The sequence below is a fragment of the Lates calcarifer genome, linkage group LG18, assembly GCF_001640805.2.
Source record: "Lates calcarifer isolate ASB-BC8 linkage group LG18, TLL_Latcal_v3, whole genome shotgun sequence".
Taxonomy (NCBI): Eukaryota; Metazoa; Chordata; class Actinopteri; family Centropomidae; genus Lates; species Lates calcarifer.
In genome coordinates this window covers 2,777,313-2,800,087 of record NC_066850.1, presented here as the reverse complement: position 1 = coordinate 2,800,087, position 22,775 = coordinate 2,777,313, and the positions used below count along the sequence as shown (strand labels likewise).

Here is a 22,775-nt window from a genome sequence, read left to right as displayed (position 1 = left end):
ATTAATCTGAAAATTGGTATAATAATAAGGTAATAATGTGCATTTTTAATATATCGCGGTTAGACTTTGTTGCTTTAAAAAGATGTTAAATATATTTACTTTTTACTAATGCAGCGTTTACTGCTACCGGAAGTAGAAAATGTAGCTTCCGGTTAAATACAAATTATGCAGCGCCGCGGTTGTCATTCACTTCAGCGTGGTAGGAATTATTTCCAATTCTTACGCCTTCTGTTTGCACTTTGTTTGTCCCCTCTTAGTAAACAGTACTGTGTTTTTTGTTATATATCAGAAGAAGAAATCTGAACTGAACCACACGCTCTCTGCAAACTCTACACTGTTAGCTAGCTAATTTTAGCTAACCGTTTAGCTAAGCTAGCCGTAAGTTAAGCACACTTGTCATGCCTCTCAGTCTTACTTAATGTCGAGCTAAAGAATAGTTACTTGTTCCGTAACACACATTTTGTGAGTTGTAATGTAGGACGACTTTTTAAGCTGTCGTTCAGTGTAGCGTTTGGTCTCTCTGTGTTTTCCTTGTCTTAGCCTGAACAGTGGTGAAATCATGTTGACCCCACCGAAGGGGGGGATGCCCAGTATGATAGACAGTGCGCTGAGGATGAGGAGAGAGGAGCAGGCTCGACAGGTGGTCCTGGCCTGGGCTGTGCTCAACGTGTCCTTAGCTGGCATGATTTACACTGAAATGTAAGTTGCTACAAGCTCAGCAGAGTGCTCTCTTGCTAACACAAGCATCTACTTTCCCTCCACCTCTCCTCTTCTAGTGCTCAGTGTGATGGTATCTGTATGTTTTTTATTTTTCCTGATAGGTCTGGGAAGTTGCTGAGCCGATACTATAACATCACCTACTGGCCTATCTGGTATATCGGTGAGGTCCCACCACACCTCTGTTTATTCATAAGTGTTATAAAGTCATAAAATGTCTTAAAGTAAAAGTTGTAAATGCACAAATGCGTGATAAACTATGACTCACACAGTCAGACCTAAATTTATTTACAGCTTCACACAAATGTAAATGGTAGATTTGATCTAAAAATGCAAGTGTGATATTAGATTCCACACAAACAGACATCCAAGTATTTATACTTTGTCACAGATCCCTTTATTCTGAGTGTGTCCTCTTTTTTCTGTCCTCCTTCACAGAGCTGGTGCTAGCCTCTCTCTTTAGCCTCAATGCTCTTTTTGACTTCTGGAAATATTTCAAATACACTATGGCTCCATCCACCATTGCTGTGTCCCCTGAGCAGCACCTCCTCCTGGGGCTGAGGAACACAAGTGAGGCTTGGCTTTTTTTGCTTGTAGACTTTTATTTTTTTACTCCTCTCGTTTAATCATTCACATACATAACCATGTCTGTAAATACTCTCAATAAGTACAGTTGTTGTTGTCTGTCCCTCTCGCAGGTATTCAGGCCTCTCCTCCCCAGAAGCCAGAAAAAAAGGAGACCCCAGCTCCAGCCCAGTCATCTCCCCTGCAGGGCCAGAGCGTGCTGAGTTTCAGCCCCTCTCGACCCGCCACCACCAGCCCCAAGTTCTCCCCCAGCTGCGTGCCTGGGTACAGTCCTCCTCTCAGCAATCCATCCACCCCAAACAGTGCAGGGGGGCCTTTCTCCCCCTTTGGAAAGGTACATTCATCAAAGCCCTTATATACTGTGCTGGAAAAATTGGAAGTAAATTTTAATAACTCTATATTGTGTTATTTCTGTCTTAGGTGTTGAACTACAGTCCCTCCCCTGGTTCCTCTCCCTACCCTAGCAGCATCGGGCCAGCAGAGGGTTCCAGCTTGAGGGCTCGATACCGCACCTCTCCCTCAGTGTTCAACTCCCCAGGAAGTAAGGAGGACTACATGGAGGATCTGAAAAGCCTGGAGAGGTTCCTCCGCACAGAGGAGGAGAAGAGTCACCGCAGCCAACTAGGTACAATACGTCAGTGTTGTAGGAACTCTGCTGCTAGTAATTGTTTACCCAGATTCACCGGTTTATTTGAGTCAGGCAGACAAGAAGCAACAAGATGCTGCAGACAGTCAGTTCTCTAAGATGATTTAGCAGCTGTTATCTCAATCTGAATTAAATTTTCCACACATGGATGTGGGTTGCATAATGAAATGAAACCTCTTTCATTCAGCGATTAACTGATGCCCTTTGTAGGGAGTCCAGAGTCTGTGTCTCCGAACCACAGCCCGACATTTTGGAACTACAACCGCTCTGTGGGGGATTATGCTCAGAGCCTGAGGAAGTTCCTGTACCAGCCTGCCTGCCGCTCTCAGGCCCCATCTGCCCACAAGGATGAGACAGATCTGGGCTCCAAACAGGCTGCAGAGGAGGTCTGTAAATTAGCGTTGTATGGTATCATGTTACGCCCTTATAAAAATCCTGCTTTGTATCAGAGTGGAATGTATGTTTAGCATGAAATTGTATCTTTTCCCCTTCCTGTTTTGTAGGTCTGGGCCAGAATCACAACCAGTCGCCCTGTAGTGGACCGCATTGATAGCTGGACAGCCAAGCTTAGGAATGTGAGTGTTCAAATACAGAGCCGCAAGCTGAAACAACTTTGTTTATTTAAAGTTGAAAATGAAGTTGTTTTTTTTTTTACATGAAATGGCACATGAATTTGACCTAAGTAAGGAAATATTTGTTTCTTTTGCAGTGGATAAGTGACACCATCTTGGTCCCCCTGGTCAGGGAAATAGACTCTGTCAACAGCCAGCTCAGGAGGATGGGCTGCCCTGAGCTGCAGATTGGAGGTAAACCAGCTGCAGAGTGTGTGAATCATTGCAAATCTACTGTCTTAAACAGTATTTTGCTTTTAGTGGTTTTGTGTATATTCTCAGACATCAAACATAGGGTGTTTACTATGGACTTTTCACAGCAGGAAAGAACGAAAAAATGTCTCATTCTGGATTTGCTGTATTAATCATTCATCATTGCAATTTCAATATAAAGTGTTTTTTTATTTACATTTATTTTATTGGAGTCTAAAGTTTTTTCCCTTTTCCTCCACCAGAGGCCAGTATTAGCAGCCTAAAGCAGGCAGCAGTGATGAAAGCATCATCCATCCCCACCATGAACTCTATTGTCCAGTACCTGGACATCACACCCAACCAGGAATATCTGGTGGACCGCATAAAAGGTAGCTTCATCTGTAAAGACCACTTACTGTGTGTGTGGTGTGTGTGTGTGTGTGTTGATGTGTGCCTGAAGTCCCTGCTCTTAATGTGTACATGTGTGTTTGATGTGTTGTCTGTGCTCTGTCCCGTCAGAGCTCGCTCACAGCGGCTGCATGAGCTCCTTCCGCTGGAACAGGGGTGGTGATCTGAAGAACAGGAAGTGGGACACAGACCTCCCCACTGACTGTGCTGTGAGTCTTCACACAAACACACGTAGAGGTTGTCGTGCAGCTACTTACCATGTCAGAACAGTCCCTACACGTCTAAATCCAAGTTTGATCCATAATGTTATTAGTGCAACAACTAGTTATCGCTTCATCTATAGATTATTTCCTTGATTAATTGATTGTTTGGGCTATAATGTGTCAGTATACTGTGAAATATCCCCAAATATTCAGCTTACTATCAAAAAATATTCACATCTGAGAAACTGAAACCAGTGAATTTATGATGTGTCTACTTAAATAATGACTTAAATGATAAATTAATTATCAAATTTGTTGCAGATTAATTTTCTGTTGATCAGCTATGTGATTAATTGCTCTGTATTTTCATAGAGAGTTCAGTATCTCTATTGAAGGCACAGAATGAAACTCATTATTCTAAATGTTGTTGGACTCCTTTAAGATTTATATCATGTTTTTTTCTATTCAAGATCCAGGAATATGAGATGCATTTTATTCTATTCATATTGATATATCTCAGTTGTAGCAGTGTTACATTCTTGTCTTTAAAAGGGCTTTTGTTGTTCTTGTCCACAAAAGGACAAGAACTGGAGGGAAAACAGATGCTAATACAAGTATCAGTGGGAAACAGGTTCTGTAGGTTGGGATTAATCAACATAATCACTTGTTTCACTTCTTAAATACATGCTAATGTGTCCATTTAGAGATTGTTTCAACACTATGAAACTGGCCGTGGTCTTTGAGTCTTTTGACAGCAGGGTCAGTGCTGCAGTCCGGTTACATCAGCAGTCTGGCTGGTTTTCCTCACCAGCCAAATACCTAATACTGCCTAATACTTTTAGCCCCCACCGTCAGGTCACTGTCTGTGTCTGTTTCCTCAGATCCTCATGCATGTGTTTTGCACGTATTTGGACTCTAGACTGCCCCCACACCCAAAGTACCCAGACGGGAAGACTTTCACCTCCCAGCACTTCAGCCACACCCCAGACAAACCTGGTAAATACACACACACACACACACACACACACACACACACACACACTGGCCGGTCACACAGGAAGGAAAATAATAAAAGGCTTGTGATTTCCGTTGTATGCCTCTCATTTTAAAAACACTGCATCTACATTCTTTTCATCATGCTTCACTTCCTCGTGGTGTTTCAGTGCTTGTGCCCTTCTCACACTGTTTCATAGATGTAACCAAGGAGAACCTCTTCTGCATCCACCAAAGCAGCACCACCCCCCCTCACTACCAGCTCATCTATCAGGGACACATCTACAGTCTGCCCAAGGTGACAGCCAAAACACCCAGTGTTCTCAAAAATCATTGCTTTATGTTTCATGTTAATATTTTTCTGTACTTTTTCTGACCTACACTGAAGTTATTTTTTGTTGTCTGTTAAATTGTTTCTCTCCATTAGAGGTTCAAATTCAGTTATTCCCTCATGCAGAATGTATCTGCTGTAAATCCAGGGCTTTAGAACAGACATCTCATTCATTAACAGTTAAGGATGTCTTGCTTTACGACCACACTTTGACTGTAATGACGTGAACTCATTTCGATTTCTGTTACAGGGCAGGAACAACCTGTTCCACACGATCCTCATGTTTCTCTTTGTCATTAAGACCAAGGAGTCAGGGATGCTGGGGTGAGTGCTTCCACCACTAAAACCCTATAAATAGCCAGCTAGCCCAATATAATCTTTGGCACAAATATATGCCATTAGAGAGAATTATGAAATATTGATTAATTTTCAACTAAAGGTCACACATGAAAGAGCAGACTGCATTTTGATTGAAATGATTGGTGTGACCTTGCTAGCCTTCTGTGGGATAATGAAATTGCTTTTCATATTTTCTTCAGGAGAGTAAATCTTGGCCTCTCTGGTGTGAATATCCTGTGGATATTTGAAGACTGAAGCATTGTAATTTAGAAGCAACAAAAAGCTGCGAGTGGATGATATTTCTTTCTCCTCTCGCCGTCTACACTGGTCGGAATATCACCTCAATTTAAGGACTGCCCTTTAGAAACAGCACTTCACTTTTTCACAGTTTTAATCTACAAACGGGCAGCATGCTGTGTAATCATTGACATTTTAAGAACACACGTCTGTTACACCACAGCGTGCTTATGATCCAATGCAGAGCTGTATTTTTAACATTATTTGGATTTCTGATTTTGTATTGAGAATGTGCCAGCATGGCAGCCTTGTAAATAATATACCTCACAGTTAGTGGGTGGCAAAGGGCTCAGACCCATTCAGTTTGAATGTAAATACAATGTGAGTGGACTTGATGTGTATTTCTTTGGCTTCAATTACGTTTTGCTGCTAGTATGCAGTTTTTTTTTTCTTTTTTCCTCCTCTGGCATGTGCTTGAATTTACCAGCAAAAGAAATGGACCTGTGCAAAATGCAGCAATACTCAAATAATAGATATTTTGAGGATTCTGTGGTTTCTAACTTTTCCATATTACCAGGATGCAGTGCCACACATAACTGTACAGTGTTAATTCTTTTGATATGTGATGGAGAACAAATGAAAAGCCTCTGAATCACCAAAGTATTCACTCTGGATATAATGTCTTTTACAGAAGAGCTCTGACTTGTCGCACAGCCACTCGTTAAATTTCAAACTTTCTACATGTTTGCTTGTTTTCAATATCGCTATTTTACAAATGTCATCTGAGACATAAGAATAAAATCTAGAGATTTTTAAAACAAACTGCTGAAGCTTGATCATTTCCCTCCACCTAATGGTATTTTTTTTAATATTGTGGACATCCACTTGGTGGCAGTGTAGTTCTTTTTTTTTTTCTACACACAGTTTGACCTTACTCCTGGTCCCATTTTCTCTAATGACATACTGCATATCCAACGCATGAGCACTGTAATGTGATGCAGTGCGTTGTGCAGCCACGTCCAGTGTATGCCTTGAGGTTTGAGAACAAAACTGACTGAATTTTAAGTTTTATTACAATAACTGTGTGCCAACATTGTTTGAGGACAAATTGCTTTGCTGGGCAATGTGTGATGTAGCAGCATGCCCTTCATAACGTGTAATATTAGAAGTAATGTAAGTTCATCCTGCTGTTTTAAATTCTCATATATAAGAGTGAGAGTTAAGAATATAATAAGTGAAATCTCCGTGTCTGATTTAAGAAGACCATAATACGTGATTGCTTTATGAACAGACAGCATTATCTGGCATAAATCGCGTTTGTTTTGTAGTTCAGTGTTGTCCTTTTTTATTACAAACTTCATTCCCCATAATGAATTTCACAGTGCAGCTTTGCCTGCTGGGTAATGTAGTCCAAGTGTCAATGGGGCTTCTTTTTAAGTGAGATAATATGCATATTTTAGCGGTTATATTGTTTTCTACATGTTGTTACAACAGTGTTAAAATGTCACTCGTGTGTCCATCATTTGTATTGGGGGTGGTCTCTGGAGGAATGGGTTTGAGATACTTAGAGGAACTACGAGGACCACAATGCATTTCGGCCACCGTCGCTCCTCCGTTCACATCCGCTTGACTCGCTATCTGTGTTGGAAAAAGGACTTTGTGAAACTGCAGCGATGTCAGTCCAGGTTGTGGCAGCGAAAATGGCAGAGGTCGAACTCAAAGACGTCCCCACCGGCAAAGACTTACCGGCCGACTCTCCGATGACGCCGACGTCGGAGGGCAAGAGCCTCGGCAGGAACGACCCGCACGAGGCCGGTTCCTCTGCCGCTGCGTCCCCCACAGCGGAGCCCTCCGCGAAAGCCGGGGAAGGCAGCCTGGGCTTGCTCACCCCGAACCCCGCGAAGATGCCGCAGGCGTCAGCTATGAAGCGGTCGGACCCGCAGCAGAACGGCGGGGAGGCTTTTGTCAACCGTGACGGTACCGTTGCCGAAGCACCGCGGATGAAGAAGGTGAGGAAAACAACATTTCTCTCCATATCTACCACAGTATATCCTCGCTGTTATTGGAGCACCACTAAGCACCTCGCCGCAATGAAAGCTCCCTGGGAAAGCTGGCATTGTGTGACGATGCTAACAGGCTAGCTGGTCCCAAAGCTGATTCAGCTGGGTCAGTTAACGCTTTAAGTAATGGTTTTCGGTGCTAATAACACTGTGCAGGGTGTAATAAGAACTAAACACCTTTTTAAAAGGGTGTACCCATTTAATTTAAGCTGACATAGCTAAATCTTCTCAGTAACGTTAGCTGGATACGAGTATCCAACTGTTGTCACAAGTTTTTAACAGGCAAGAGACTTTGCCAGTGGCTTTCTAAAGCATAGCTCACACTTATTTTTGTTGGTTTTCTGGATGTTTGATTTATAATGACATTACGCAACAAAACTAATGACACACCCTACACAAAGTACCGAACATAAATGCTGTTAAATTAAGTCACAAAAGCACGAGTTGCTGTCTTAACTGCTAGCGGTCTTGCCTTAATGTTTTTGCTCGGTCAACAGCAGAAAATAGACAATTCAGTGACTTCCAGTTTGGGGACACGTGGTGGTTTATTGCAGCAAATGATTTATGTGTGTTGGTTTTCAGAAAGAGCTTAAAGCGTAGCTACTTGACCGATATACACTATGTTAATCCTGAAAACATGTTATTATAGCTGGTGTGTAGTTGACAGCCTCTTTTCCCTTATTGCATTTGCTTGACAGGTCATATGATCTTTACTTCTTGCTTGACCTCAGGGTAGAACACTGAGGATATACCAGTCCACAGCTTAAAGTACATGCCTCTGTAAGTTAAGTCTGACTGATGCAGTGTGAGGTGTGATCTAACTCAGACATAACACGAGTCAATAATCCGTGACCCCGGGCGCTCCAATCACCTAGTTTTCTCAAGCCTGATTTAGCCTCCAGAGCACCCTAGGATTGATACTTCAGCGAAGGGAGTTCCTGCCCTTGTGGCTTAATTCAGAGGTCAGACTGACTTGGCAGTGTTTTTTTTTCCTTGGCGAGCACAGGAGCCCAAAACTGCCTCGCTGTGGTTGTGCCCTAAATGCATCTTATCTCCCTCTTTCCGAGTCTGGCAAAGTCTTGATTAGGAACAGAAGTGGATATTAGGGGCAATGTTCAAGGAACGAGCAGTTTTTTGATAAGGAGGCCTTTGAGGAGGCTGCCAGCTCTGTTCTTCTGATCCCAGTTATTATTAACAGTTGACATTGATTTATAGCTTGTGGTCACTGCTGTGCACTTTATCAGTGGTGGTCAGATTCAGGGATTGATTTTAGATTTGTGTATGGTGAAACTTGCTCTGATTCATCGGCTTCCTCTGGGCACATGCTCTGAACAAACTCAATGATGAAAGTTTCGATATTAAGATGGGTTAAGTTGCGTGCTGGACAGGTTGTGCTCCGCCTTTGGCGTCATTGCATGGATACTAGTTTAATGTGTTTTCACTGCAAACCATTGAGATGGTGGGGGGGTTGTCAGCTTCAGAAAAGGGTGAAATCTGTGGAGACAGAACAAGTTGGACAGGGTACACTCAACACCCACTACGCCCAGATAATGATCCTATCCTGTTAGACAACCCCTAACGAACCCCACTAGAAGACCCAAAGGGCATTAGCTGTAGTACAGTACGAGAATGGACAGCGCACGGACAGCAGCACAGAGCAGATGGCTTTGCGTACCTCAGACTGTCACAGCGAGCAGGCTTACGGAAGTGAAGCAGCAGCTGGAGGCACTGGGTCCACAGGGTGAGCTACACGGTGCCGCCGGCCCAAAGCCGGATCCCCCGGACAACAACAGCCACATCTGGATTATTGAAGAGACCAAGTTTGCATACAGGACCATGGTACAGAGTTAATTTGTTTCATTTATCACAATCAGACATTTATCATTTAGTGGAATAAAAGTAGTCTCTTGGTAGTCAGACAAAATGTTCCTTTATGTAGCATCAAAGTTTTTCAATCTGTACATTTCATGACTCTTGAAGGCTAGCTGTCTTTTACAAATACATAATATTGTGGTTGTAGTTTGTGGAGGCTGTAGGCTCCATAATATATCTCCATTATCTGATCCAAACAGTGATCATTTTATGATGCTTTTATCGTGTGTTTTTAATTTTTTATCCATTTTAATTTAAAGAGATCACAGTTATGTAAAGAGAAGCTGCAGTTTAACCAAAGAGGGGTCATCGCTGGGTTTTAAGGGTCAACATGTATATAATTTTTCAACCAGTAAGCCTGAGAAATATATAATAGACACTAAATACATTGGGGTAGAGATCCATCCATTTCATTATAATAATGTAAATACTCTGTTGTCACTGCATTTGTCTGATCAACCACTTTAGTGTAAATCCACTGGGACAGAAGGTTGCCTGCAGCCTATTTATAGATCACGAGGCATAGTGGGTCCCACAGCACGCTGCATTATAGATATACGACCACAGCCTGGCCTTGAGCATCTGCTGAATTCTGCTTGCACCAGTGCAGTAAAAGGGTAAAGCGAAGCACTGGGGCTGATGATGACTGACTGACTGACTGGATGACTGGCTAGCTTTTAATCCGTGCCTTTATCATGTCACCACACGAAGGGATTAAAAGGCCAGCTCTGTTGTAGGTGGCCCCAGATGTGAGTGTTTTGAATCAGCGACGAGTTTCAACGCGTATCTCCAGTTTCTTGAGAAGTCCAGGGTTATACCTCCAGTTGGGAGGGAAGGGAGCGAGCAAAGACCCCTGCAAACACCAGGCGTAGCTGCTAGCATGACCGCTGTTTGTGGCTATTGGCCAAAGCTGTGACAAGTAATTGCCTACACTGACGCCTTACTCGACGCAGGTGATTAACCTGTTAGCTGCCTCGTAAGCCACCACAGCGCTAACTTAAACAATTCTCCACTGACTGTTGACGTTTGGCAATGACTGGACAGTGATATTTTTGAATGACTCCAGAGAACAGTGTGTTAGCAAGCTCATCCCTCAGTGATGTAATGTTATATCACCCACTAAGCTGGTGTTCCTGGTAGTGCTCACTGGTTAACAGGCTTACAGTGACCTGTAGCTGCCGCTCTGCTTGGGAAGCGAACCCTGTGGAAGACGAGGTTCTGTATGTGAAAATCGAATCCTGCATGTTCACTACTTTTAATTGTGCCTTTTTGCTCTGTAAAAGTCAACACCGATAGATCTCTCATATTGAGATGACCTGTTCTAGTGGTGTCAGTGTGGCAGGCTAATAGATGAACCCACTGGACCTAAAAGTGGTTGGTTAATGAATAACTAACAGACGTCTCTGCACTGTGGCCTGTCAGCATTGTCATCTTCATGCAGGGTCATTGAACATCTTTATCAGTCTGTGGCTGTCCTTGGCTACAATGGAGGACACGTCTTTTTCCTTCCTCTACACCCTCTCATTTGTGAGTCAGCTCCGTGATTGAGCCGGTCGACAAAATGCAATCTGAATGTGGATGGAGGGTCAGTAGAAACATAAAGCATTAAACAAACACATCTGGACTCACAGTGAGCCGCGCTGGATTCAGCAGCAGCATAAAAACACACCAAATGTAATTTTCATGTCGAGTTTATCGCCTGTCTTTAACACATTAGACGAAATAGAGAGTGTCTTTTAAGACATACAAACACGCGTTCATGCATCGCTTTTGCTGTGTGTGTGTTGACGGGGGGGGGGGATGTGGCACCGTGGTGTGAATTTTGAGAAATGCCGTGAAAAGGAGAGAGGAAAAGAAAGGGAGCTTTGGTTACAAACCCAGTAGTCACTCAGTCTTCAACCTCTTTTAAAAGCTAAAAGAAATATCTAACCACACTTGTGTAGATGAAATGTGCCCTTTTTTAACGAGTCGTTCACAGCAGTGAACAGTTTATATCTTTAAACACGCTCGGCTTGAGGAGGGCTTCTCTTTTTAAGAGTAACATTCATATTGTTTTGGAAACACAGTGACAGGAGTTCGCCTTAAAGCCACTGCTCTCTCTCTTAGCTCTCTGCAGCACTGTATCAGATTAAACATTGCTGTGCTGATTCTTGCGCTGACAAGAGCTTTCATTGGTTATTGAGTCATCACGGAGGACACAAAGTAAGTTTGACCATTGCCAGAGGTCACTGGGGAAGCGGGGAAGATGATGGACAGACCACGGCTCGGGGAGTGAGAAGAACAAGATGTGGGAAAAGAGGCAGAAGGCCAGTCTTAATAAACAGGTGGCAGAGTGTCAGGCCTGAGCACAGAGACAGAGAAAACCCAATCATGAGGCTTTGAGGAGAACCTCAGCCAGGCCTGCGTGTGACGCACTTGCACGCTTGGTTAGGGCTATAATGAGAAACAGGGGCAGCGAGTAGATGGAGGTTTTTACATGTTTGCTTGAACACATACCTTGGATGTTAATGATTAAATGATTATCAGTTAGTCACAGGTAAAAGCTTGATCGATCAAGAATACAGGGAAAGAGTAATGCTCAAAGTTAGCAGGGCAGCATTTAGTGAATACCGGTGGATACCTGCGCTGTGCTGACCTGTGAGCAGTCATGCATCGTATAAAACTTACTGTGTCTTATGACGGATTTAAGAAGAAGCTGAAAATTGACATCCCTATTACACACGTTAAACACCGAAGATACTGGATTACAGGCTATAACTGCTGTTTTTTAAGGTTAATTATCTGTCCCATGCATCTGTTATTGTAGTTACTTCTGCTGCTGTGATGCTTTAGTTTTGCTGCAGAGCAGGCGGCAGAAGAAGGAATGAGTCTCAAAATAAATGCTTATAGGAACCCAGTGGTGCTGTTGTGTAATGTGGCACGTCTTAGCTGCCTCTGCCACCCATGAAAGAGGGTTTACTGCTTTAAAAAAAAAAAAACCAAAAACCCTGATTTATCTGATCTTTCTTTGGTTCTCTCACCCTGCTCTTCCTCGAATTACCACACCACAACACAACAACATTTTTGCTTCATCTCCTTTTTGTTGGCTAATGTCAGCCTAGTCGACAATACTGTGTACCCTTCATAAAGTAGATCAACAGACGACTTAAAATAAACCAAAACTCAGCACTCGCTCCTGTCTGAGTGACAAACTACAGCCACTGCAGGACACCACTTCCTCTGTTGTTTTTATTATTTTGTTGTGCCCGTGCGTAGCTTTCTCTCAGTCTCATTGTGTTCCTGTGCGGTGTGATCGCCGTCTGCCCTCTCGCAGCATAAATCTCAACACCACACAGCAAAGGCATGTGTGAGATCACACCTCCCTAACCATCTTCATCCGTGGCACCGCGGCCGACTCAGGAAACGGACTGTTGGTACTTTACACCAGTTTGAGTTTCTGTCACCCGCAGGTTGCCAGATAGTGATCTCTTCATCACTGTCCAGACGGGATGTTCTAGCAGCTACGTTGCCTCAGGGCTGTGTGTGACTGAGCTGATTGAGTGAAAATAGCAATTTTCTCTTGTTTAACACCGTATTTGTTGCAGTCACTTCTGTCGGCTGAATAAGGGACCACCTTTCTAACACGGTATCAACAAAGACTGAATATGATCAGCTGCATAATTGATGCACGGTTGTTCTATTGAATTTTATATGGCTGCCTTTGTGTAACTATTTTATTACAGCTATACACTCACACACATGACTAATGTGTGTGAGTGTGTTTAGCTGTGCCCTGCCTGGCTGAAATGTAAAAAGTCGAGTCAATATCAATCGAAACTATTATATTAGCTGTAGTTAATTCTATTGAAATCAAACCGTTCAAATGTTAATGCAATTTCATAAATGTCAGTGACATTTGTCTGTTGGCCAGTAGCTCTTGTGATGATCATGGCGGACCTTTAATGACATTTCCAAACAATAGCTGATCAGGGTTACAGTGACGTTAGGTGTTTTTGTGTGGCTGTCCTCTGTGGCACTGAAAACATGCAGAACACCTGTACTCAACCTGCCAGCCTCTGTTCATGATTTCTGTCAGCTTCTGCTGTTAAACTGCATGTTTCCCTCACCTATATATTGTTTCCAAATTAAGCTGACAACTGTAGGACGTCAGCTGTCTTACCCGACTTTCCAGTCAGTGCCAGTGAATACTGAGTGCACTAAACACGCCAAATTCAATTTTCACACTCAGTATACTGGAGCCATAACACTTATCCCAAGACAGACAATGAAGTAAGCTCAGCCCTGGTTTCTGGTATGTGTCTCTTGGGTTCTGGTGTTTGATCTCTGATGTGGTTGCTCTGTTTTTAGGCTGGTATTGGCTGGTATCCGTGTCTGTGCTCCTCTGCTCCTGAGCGTACCACCCACACATATCTACATCTGCGGCTCCCCAGTTGAAACTCATTTCCTGCCTCGTCATTGCAGCTTGCTATAACTGAGCGTGTACAGCTCATTGAGTTACACATCCTTCCATCAAGAGCTGTTTTACAAGCCTCAGGTTCTTGGAACAGTGAATGAAGGGAAAGGGAGAGCACTCACTCTTCCTGGAACCTGTGTGCTCATAAGAAACCAGTATAGTGTGACATTTTAAACCTCTCCTTGGTTTAGTTACAACTGAACAAGTGAGTGAGCACCAACCCCAGTTGATGTGTGTGTGTGTGCATGTGCCCACTAGCCTGAGGATCAGTGGACAGCACTGGACATTAACACCGAACTTGCTATGCAGCATGACGAGGAATGCAGCTCCATACTCGAGCACTGCATGCGAACAAAGGGCCAACATTGTGCTCAAAAAGTGCTGCCTCACAAAAGGGCCCTCACAAAACCTGAAATGAACCCCCACACACCCATCTGTCTGCCCTGCTTCCTATTAGTCAGGCCAAACCACCAACCCCTGGCAGACAGAGACGATAGCAGCTGAGGCTGAAACTCCTCAGTGCTGTGACATGGACAAAAACATCCATATTCCAAAACAGATCGGTGATGTGCAGTTTACCTTAAACACAAATATCTGTGTCAGCAAAGAAGCGACACATGAGAAACTTGGCCTGAAACACTGCCATCTATACAGTCTCAATACAAGTCCAGTACTCGGTCTCCTTTACCTCTGGCTTGGCCTCATCTAACCAAGTGAAATATCTAGCTCTTAAGCTGCTAAATGCCCCTTTATGTTCACCTGCTGGTTGTGGGAATAATCACACAGTGGGTTTATCAGAGTGTTTTTTTGCTGGAAACTGCTGCTGGAAATGATGCAAAAAAAGAGCATTTAAAGTAAACCAGAACCAGAAATTTGTGGGCTGTAAAACCAAAACAAGGAGCTGAAAGTCACTAAAACACTGAGGATTACTGCACAGTTGTGCCCATCACTACAAGTGAAACCTGTCCCATCACTCTGAGTTATTTAATCCATCATTAATATAAAGATAATATTTAGAGCAGCATCATGAATTTCCTTTTGTTGTTGCATCAGTGATGTAAAGCTTTTGTTGAGGATTAAAAAAAATCAAAATCCAACCTAATAACTAATGAAGAATTGCTTCACACTCCTAATTAAACATAGATCATTGACCTCATAATGGGTTTATTCAAAAATAGACCAGCGCCACCCCCGTCTGTGTGCCTTTGATGTAATTATACCTTCCCCACAAGGAGTGACGGCTATTTTTGGCAATTCAAGAGGAGGGAAGAAAAAAAACCCAAACATACAATTCCAGAGATGGACCACTTAATTTTTGAGACTTTTGTTGTTTAGATTTGTTTTGGTTTTGCTTTTATGCTTATGGACTATTCATGGGTTCATTTAACTTAATGACAGACATTAACAATCCATTAGTTTTTTTTAATCCAGTGAAAGGATTTATTGCCTCTCCAGAGCTGGAGTGGTAGAAAAAGTGACTGATACGCTGAGAAGCACGTCCTGATGGAGATGGATGATTGCATTGGGTAAACAGATGAGTGGATGGACATGGATACATACAGCAGATAGAGCTTGCTGTTTAATTTGTGTAAAAGCTGTGGTATTGTTGATCCATCACTGGGTCAGATGTCATCTGCTTTATGCCATAATTTGTTTCCTCTGAGTAGCAAACAATAGATTTTTAAACGATCTGATCAATAGTAACGCTGATCAGTTTGCTGTGAATGCAGGTTATTTGACCGCTGTCGTTGGATGGGATCACTAAGCCTTGGGGCTCTAAACCGTGCCCTATTTTGGTCTACATGGGAAGCAAGACCCTGTTACACAACTAAGTGTGTGTGTGTGTGTGTGTGTGAGATAGAGAGAGGGAGATAAACACTGTAATTAGACTAGCTGAGGATAATATAATAATTAGAAAGAATTTTAATTTGCCTTGTAGAGGAAAAACATATACCTCTCACCAACTTGGCTGTGTGAAATTATGAAATAAATCTGGAAATTCAAATATTCAAATAGCCTACAATTTATCAACAAGATTTCATGGACGCTGTCCAAATTGAACATTTCAGTTAATTAAAATAAGAAAAGCCCAGTGAAAGCTTTGACTTGTCCTTGAACAACATGTGAAGCCTGCAGTGTTGGCACTCTTCCTCCATTCAGAGGCAGATAAGAAGGAAAAGGTATGTGAAAGAGAAGAAAACATGAGGGAAAGTCCTGAGTGCGGCGGCTGTTCTCCTCCCCTCCCCTCCCTGTCTCTGTTAAGGAGCAGCTAGGGTTATAATCTGTCACTAAGCCCCATCATTCATTGCCTGTTCTCCTTCTAAGTAACAGTGTCCCTGGCTTTTACAATGATTATCAGACCATATCAGCAGGACAGGGATTGTTCTAGTGGGCACTGTTCACATTGGATGGCCCTGCATAGTTTCCATAGTTTTATAGCTGCACTGCAGTCATCCAGGGCTGCAGCGTCTTGCAGTCAAGTAGCAATATTAATGGATAATCCCAGTAAAAACACACCTTTCTTATAGCTCTGAGGATGAACTACTTGATGGATTGTCCTTACATTTGTGTGCAGTTTCTCTGGTGATGCCCTGACTTTTCCTGCTCTGCTACGGTGAAGTTGACATTCTTTGTTTGTAGTAAAAATGTGTGGGACACGTGTTGGGTCACTGGTAATTGCATGTGGGCTCAGTAACTGCCAAGTGTATGCCTGGTAATGGGTGAGTGTGAGCACACTTGACTCGTGACTGTGTATGTGTGCCATTATTTACAGTCAGAGCACTTGTCCGTGTATATAAATCAGCAGGAGCCATTCTTACATCACAGCCACCCTCAGGGCAGCACGCTGCGCTCTGGTACCCACACATGCACTCACGCACTCACGCTCACCACCTCACGCTCCTTCCCTCTCATCCTTCCATTGGTCAGAGCGGTCAGCAATCCTCTGCTATTGGATGAGAGGTGGGCAATTGAGCCACAACAATCCCTTTCAGGATTATGTATTGTAGCTGTTCTTATACTCGCACGCTACCTTATTTTCTGTCTGTCTCCTGTTTCTCTCTTTCAGCACAGACATGCTAGCAGCCTGTTGTAGCTCATATCCCTTGGAGCGACATGGCACCATATTGACACTATGGAAATGGCATGTCAAGGTCACACATATGTCCCAGCTCTCCTCCTGAGCGTCACATGCAGCCATACATCAGTAATCTTTTCATACTCTTGTGAAGATGCACATGTGTGTTGTTGTCTTTCCTTCTTTTATGTGCTCCTCTCTGTGAGTCCACCTCAGCCTCTGTGTGCTGCGCCAGAGCTGAACAACCACAGAGCTGTTTCACTAAAAGCCAGGCCTCTCTGCCAGAGCCTGGTTTTGAGTGCCTGGTCCTTCCTGTGCTTTGACTTCAGGTCTTGGTCTCTCCAGAAGCTGTTGTTGCCGCCCTGATAGCTATACGCCAGATTTGTTTCAAAATGGCTACTGTTGCGTGGTGTTTTGAATCTGAGCTGCATATTTATGAGCTCAGAAACATCAGAGTCTCAACAGACTGCTGCACTTTGTCTTTATGCTGTGCAGGAGCTCCCTTTTGCCTCTAAATTCTCTCTGACAAAGCAGTTTCTCATCTAGAAAGCAAAAGTGACTCTGCTTCTTGCATGTGTGTGTAATGCGTCAGACTGTAACTTGACTCTTGACTCAGAGAGTGCCAGTGACGTGCAAAACTGGGCAGTAGTCTGCCATAAGGTGAACACAGGGGTGATGATGACACTGGCAGCCAGTTAAAGCTCAACAGACTGTAAACTGATAAATTGGTACGCTTAAACTGAAATTATTGTGAAAGTCTGAGTAGAATACAGACTTATGTATTAGAGTAACAAGCTAGAGATTAAATCTAGGCATTTTTCTGCAGCTCACATCACCTGATAGTTGTTTTAATAGCGTTTCTACTCACATTAGAGACCAGTGCTCACTTCTCGCTAACACAGAAATGAACAGGAGAATAAGTCGATATCTAAAGTGAACAGAGAAACACTAAAAGCATACATTTTTGATAGGTTGATTCTGGATTTATGGAGATGCTCTTATAGGACTTGTTTCATTAATATAACGTCATAGAGGTTGAGACCACCGGTTGTGTATCTTTCTAAGTGTTCTCAAGTTCTAAAAGTGTCACACAGAACAGAAACCACAATCTGCTGCTAACTGAAGCCAGTAGTCATCTGGGGGCGAGCGTGGCCCGGGGCGTGACAGACTGCCCTACACTCGACAATAACGGAAACAGGCTTGATTGTCAGCCAGTGTGTCAATCGGCTGCAGAGAAACCTGTCACCACTGTCATAGTAAATATCTGTTTCTCTTGTTACCAGTCTGAGGGAGTATACAGCACAGACGTTGACGCCGTGTGAGTTGAATCAGAGGGCACCGTATCCCAGGCCTAGCTTGTGTTTTTGATCTAGCTTCAATTACAGATGCAGGGAAGCTGTGAAAAGGGTGCGACGGTGCGGAGTAGTGGTAGAAAGCCACAGGGAGAGAGACAGAAGGAGAAAAATATAGGCACCTCTCTGTCTGCTACATCTATTTTGAGTTTTCTTCTTCACAAACACAATAGTAATCCAGGAATAGCAGTTGAAAACACTGAGAAACATGTCCACAGCTCTTTGATGTGCCGTCCAAGAGCTTCTTAAAAACATGCACATAACAAACTGTGGTCTACTCTCCAGTCTGCATGTTGTATAAGGAAGAGAGATGGCGGCTGTTGGAAAGAAGGAAGGGAGAAGGGGAAAAACTAAAATGCAGAGAAAAGAAAGCATGAATAAGTGCACGTCCTTCACAGAGTGCAGAGCGTGGGAGATCTGAAAAACAAGACATCCGTTGCTTTGTCCAGCAGCCTCTCACGTAAGGCCTAAAAGACTGCTGAACAAAAGGGCTTCCGGTGCTGTAAGAGCCAAGGCCAAATGAACAGGTAACAAGATGTCACAGCATTATGCTGTTCCCATCAAGGTGTCTGAACTGCTCTTTGCTGCCAGTGCTTTGTGCTAACCTTGTGATTGTGAGTGACGCCTTGCTAATATTTATTTGTGCTCTGGGGGAATATTTGATGGACTGAATTGGACGGAGACACTTTGTTGTGACTGCCAACAAGCCTGTGTGTGTTCTGACTGGTGTGTGTGATCAGGAGGAGATTTATTCCAAAATGATATATTGATCATTCTGAAAATAATTGAGCCAAAAGAACAAAATTAAATCTGATTAAAGTCCCCCTGTAGTGCAATTTTCAGATGCAAATGAATGCATTGTAAATTAATGACAAGTGTTAAGTGATTAAGTGAACATAAACAAGACATTTGCTCTGAGCTGTCTCAGCAACACAGTATAATCATATAGAATTATACTGTTAGCACTGAGTGAATCAAACACCTCATCTATTTAACACAGTGAATTCAGACCAAAAATTGGTAAAGGTCAGAGTATTTTATGTGCATGATCATTTTACTTTGACAGTTTCTGGCAGTCAGACATGCTTCTTATTCTTTTTACCTCTCTGTCAGAGGACTCTGTGGAGTTATAGGCCTGATTTTTTTTTTCTTCCTAAATTACTCCCAGATTGGGGACAGTCTGGTAGAAGCACTTTCAGGATTTAGCTTTGAGGATATTTCCAGACATTTGTTTGTAGCGTTAAGCTGTTAGCAGGACATGCTCCTCTTTTCCTCTCCCTGCACTGAGTCTTTTTTTATGCCATCACTCACTTTTCCAGGCCTTTTGGCAGACGACATCCAAACATAAAGCTATTAAAAGCCCATTGGCACTTTGATTTGAAAGTACTCATCCTTGCACTTAGCTCTGTCTGATCTTCTCTGTGTGTGTGTTCTCCTTTTAACTTTGTTTAGTCATCATCAGCTATTATACTGCTATCAACGCATGGAAACTTGGCCTGATACCACAGCCAGGCACTATGGGGGAAAGAAAGCTGGAGCATTAAAGCCAACCACTGGCCATATACTGGCGAAAGCTGGCAGTGGTTGCAGAGTTTTTCTATCAGGAACTTAGCTGTCCAAATGTCTGGATGGAAAGCCTATCTCAAGTCTGACCGACTCGAGCTGCTTTGCCAACACTATCATCCATCCATCACCGGTACAGACTCTGTGTCTCTGGTAATGTGAGATTTTCTGGCCAGCACTAGCTTCCCAGAACAGAGCAGGTGTTGATACAACACTTAAAATACTGTAGTAGCAACTTTTGTTTTCAGTTAACACTGAAATGGGTCACCAGTACTTTGTGTTTAGTTTTGGTCCAGTGCAGCTGACTGTTTATGGTCTGGTTCATTCTTGGAAAAAGCACTTGTGTATCTTTTCAGGACATTTTTCTTTTTTCCACCATGATTTCCATCATTGGATCCCAGAGAGACCACGTGTGAGATCAGTGTAGATCTGAAGGGGGAGGAAAGAAACGAGGGGAGGGGTGTGTGACACCGTGACTCCGACAGCTGCATGAAAACGTGAGCTGTAGAACGTAGGCTATTTTAAAGGTAAACAGACCGCTAAAGAACCAAATGCTAATCTTGCAAACTGTGGCTACAGACACTGTCTGCTTTTTTTTCAGTCTCTGCCTATTTTACATGAAATCTGCACTTTAATCGCTGAATATGTGAAAAGTTTTGACTGTCATTCCCCCAAATTCCCAGTGATGATCACTCAAAAGAGCACGGAGGACCTCTAAGCACATTAGCACATTCTCTGCTGCTGTCTGCCCTGTGGTCGAAAGGCTGTAACATAAGGATGATCTGTCATGATAATTATTAATCCACAAAATAGTTCCAGTCCTGGTGCATACATAAGTTCAGTGTGTGTTCCTTGGCTGGAGCTCAGGTTGTGTTTCCAGCCACGAAGGTCGGATCCCATCGTCCCAGAGGAGAGCAGCTTCCCACTGGCCCTGATGGAGAAGACTTCCTCCCTTATCCTCCCTGTGGGTTTCCTCACAGAGAACATTGCGTCAGGTCTCCGCCTGCGCAGCCTGGTTTGCCTCTGTTGCATCTTTCTTCCTCTGAGTCAGGTAGATTTCCAGACTGTAACTAGTCTCCCATCATCCTGTCCCAAAAGCAGTGAAGTCATAGCCCCCGTAGTTCCTGTAAATCCTACTCAGTGTTAGATGAGTATTTGTATTTGTGCTGTGAATATCAGCACCCCAGCAGCTCTACATGACATGGCATCATCTCATGACCTTGGAGAAACTTTGCACAGAAGAAAAACAACAATGTGCTGTATTTTTCCTGTCCTGGCAGCCGTCCGTGTTCAGATTGAGTTCAACAGAAAAAAAGGCTTTATACTGACATTATGAAATGCATCAGAAAATCACAGCTGTTGGCAGCGTCTCCTCATTCAGGGGAACACACACACAATCGGATGTCATTCAGACGAGACTCCATTTCACTGCACATGGGGGCTCAGTGTCTCTGACACAAACACAAAACATCCACATTCAGTTTTCTCCCTGTGGACAATGGCTCTTTGGTGTGTGATGGAGGAGGGGTTGGATGACCTGGCCCACGTTCATTTGTCTCAGCTCCCTGATTTAGAGATCTAAAAATCATAGGCAACTGTCTTTGGTTATTTGGTCAGTAATTTGTCTCTACAGGGCTGTAATTAAAGACGTTATACAACTGAGTGTTTTTAAATCTGATTTAATGATGAGAGACAGGGTTGTATTGATGCTTCTGTTCCTTTCTTACTCATCTCTGTTGTCCTCAGTTCACCAGAGACAACCCCCCCCCCCCGGTTCCTGTTGTGCTGGGGAGTAAAGGCTCAAAAACACAAACTGCCGTTGAACACGACACTGCATGCAAATATCTGCACATGAGTGCAATTTGAGGGGTTTTTATGTAATGTTATTTGGCACCAGATGGGAGAGCTTGCATATCCTGTCCCCTGAGAGACAGGAGGAATCACTCTTTCAGTCTTTTCAGCCCCCTGCTTGTACGGTCATTTAGCATGGAGCGCAACGTAAACAAAGAAATGAATCAGAAACATGTAGATCGAGCAAAAAAATAATAAAAAATTCTAACTTGTTGACCAGTTCAGGGTGAGGGTGAATTGCAGGGAGCTGAGCTGAACAGAGCAGTGCGATGAAGCTGAAGTGAGCTGGCTATTTTGCCTTGATGAACATCATCAAATTTCAATTTTCTTTATTGAACATTACAGCCTGTCAGCAGCAATCTTGGCTGAGTGATTCTGTAACCCCACTGCTCTCTGTTTTTCCCTTAAGGTTTCTCAGCTCAGTAAACATGGCAGTCTGTGAACCAGTTACTATACGCCCTGAGGCTTCAGGCCTGTGCAGCATTCATGTAGGTTAGTGACGCAGCAGGTGGCAGAATTGAACCCCTGTGGCCAATGAACAAAAAACATACATGATGCCATCTTTTCCCACAGTTTCTTTTTTATGGAAGCTTTCAAACAGGTTTTCATCATAGTTTGAATTCAGATTTTACATTTATTGCAATAAAATGTAGTGAGAGTGTTGACAGATGTTAACAGTGAGGCTCACATAAAGAGAGGACCTCAGACCCAGCTGACAGCTCAGGAGGCCCAGTGTTGTGTTGCTGCAGGGGTCTCTGCTCCATCCCATGACCCCATTGTGTTTGATTAGGATCGAGTTCCTTCCTACACAGGTCTGGAAACATACAGAAGATGAATCTCTTCTGCTCTGGAACGACTTCAAAAAGGCAAGCTGTGTAAGCACATGAAAAGCTTTTGTGCAGGGATACATACTTGGTGCAGTTTTATAACACTTAATTTTGATTAACTAAAATGTTCATGTCATTAGAGGAAAACCTTTAAGGAGGGAATTTTCAAATGGGACACGTGGAAACCCGGTAGACAACACAGCTGTGACACCAACACCAGCTTTTATCTTTATAGCTGCAGCTGAATACACACATAATAAATACACAGTGTCGCATCGAACTGCAGCATCTTGATGAAGCATCTTTTTATTTCTGAAATATTTGGCTAACATTTAATGCTAATGTTGGCTGTGCAGCGATAGGAAAAAAGCATCCAGCATCCATGAATCTCAGCTTTAAATCAAAACAAAATGCTATTACTATTTACTCATTTGAATCCAGAAATTATCAACAATTTTG

The 22,775-nt window shown here is 43.1% G+C and overlaps 2 protein-coding genes across 2 annotated transcripts in view; both read left to right on the top strand.

Annotated features, from left to right (window-relative positions):
• The first annotated feature begins 139 nt into the window (after nucleotides 1-139).
• On the top strand, nucleotides 140-6,084 carry tmem209 (transmembrane protein 209). The gene is made up of 15 exons (XM_018687534.2): nucleotides 140-199; nucleotides 541-699; nucleotides 822-880; nucleotides 1,156-1,287; nucleotides 1,416-1,636; nucleotides 1,723-1,927; nucleotides 2,159-2,334; nucleotides 2,452-2,523; nucleotides 2,658-2,754; nucleotides 3,015-3,140; nucleotides 3,271-3,368; nucleotides 4,244-4,358; nucleotides 4,556-4,653; nucleotides 4,937-5,010; nucleotides 5,226-6,084. The coding sequence occupies exons 2-15, from the start codon at nucleotides 560-562 to the stop codon at nucleotides 5,278-5,280; spliced, it is 1,668 nt and encodes a 555-aa protein (XP_018543050.1). The 5' UTR covers nucleotides 140-199; nucleotides 541-559; the 3' UTR covers nucleotides 5,281-6,084.
• Nucleotides 6,085-6,861: 777 nt separating this feature from the next.
• The window catches only part of ahcyl2b (adenosylhomocysteinase like 2b), a 35,382-nt gene continuing 19,468 nt past the window's right edge, over nucleotides 6,862-22,775 (top strand). Inside the window, exon 1 of the mRNA XM_018687504.2 lies at nucleotides 6,862-7,271. Within this exon, the coding sequence (XP_018543020.1) occupies nucleotides 6,936-7,271 (336 nt within the window). The 5' untranslated portion in view covers nucleotides 6,862-6,935. The remainder of the gene's footprint in view (nucleotides 7,272-22,775) is intronic.

Coding starts and splice junctions, on each gene's coding strand:
- tmem209 (XM_018687534.2), top strand. CDS start 560: ATGTTGACCCCACCGAAGGGGGGGATGCCCAGTATGATAGACAGTGCG. Junction 2,335..2,451: donor CCAAACAGGCTGCAGAGGAG/GTCTGTAAATTA, acceptor CCTGTTTTGTAG/GTCTGGGCCAGAATCACAAC. Junction 3,369..4,243: donor ACCTCCCCACTGACTGTGCT/GTGAGTCTTCAC, acceptor CTGTTTCCTCAG/ATCCTCATGCATGTGTTTTG.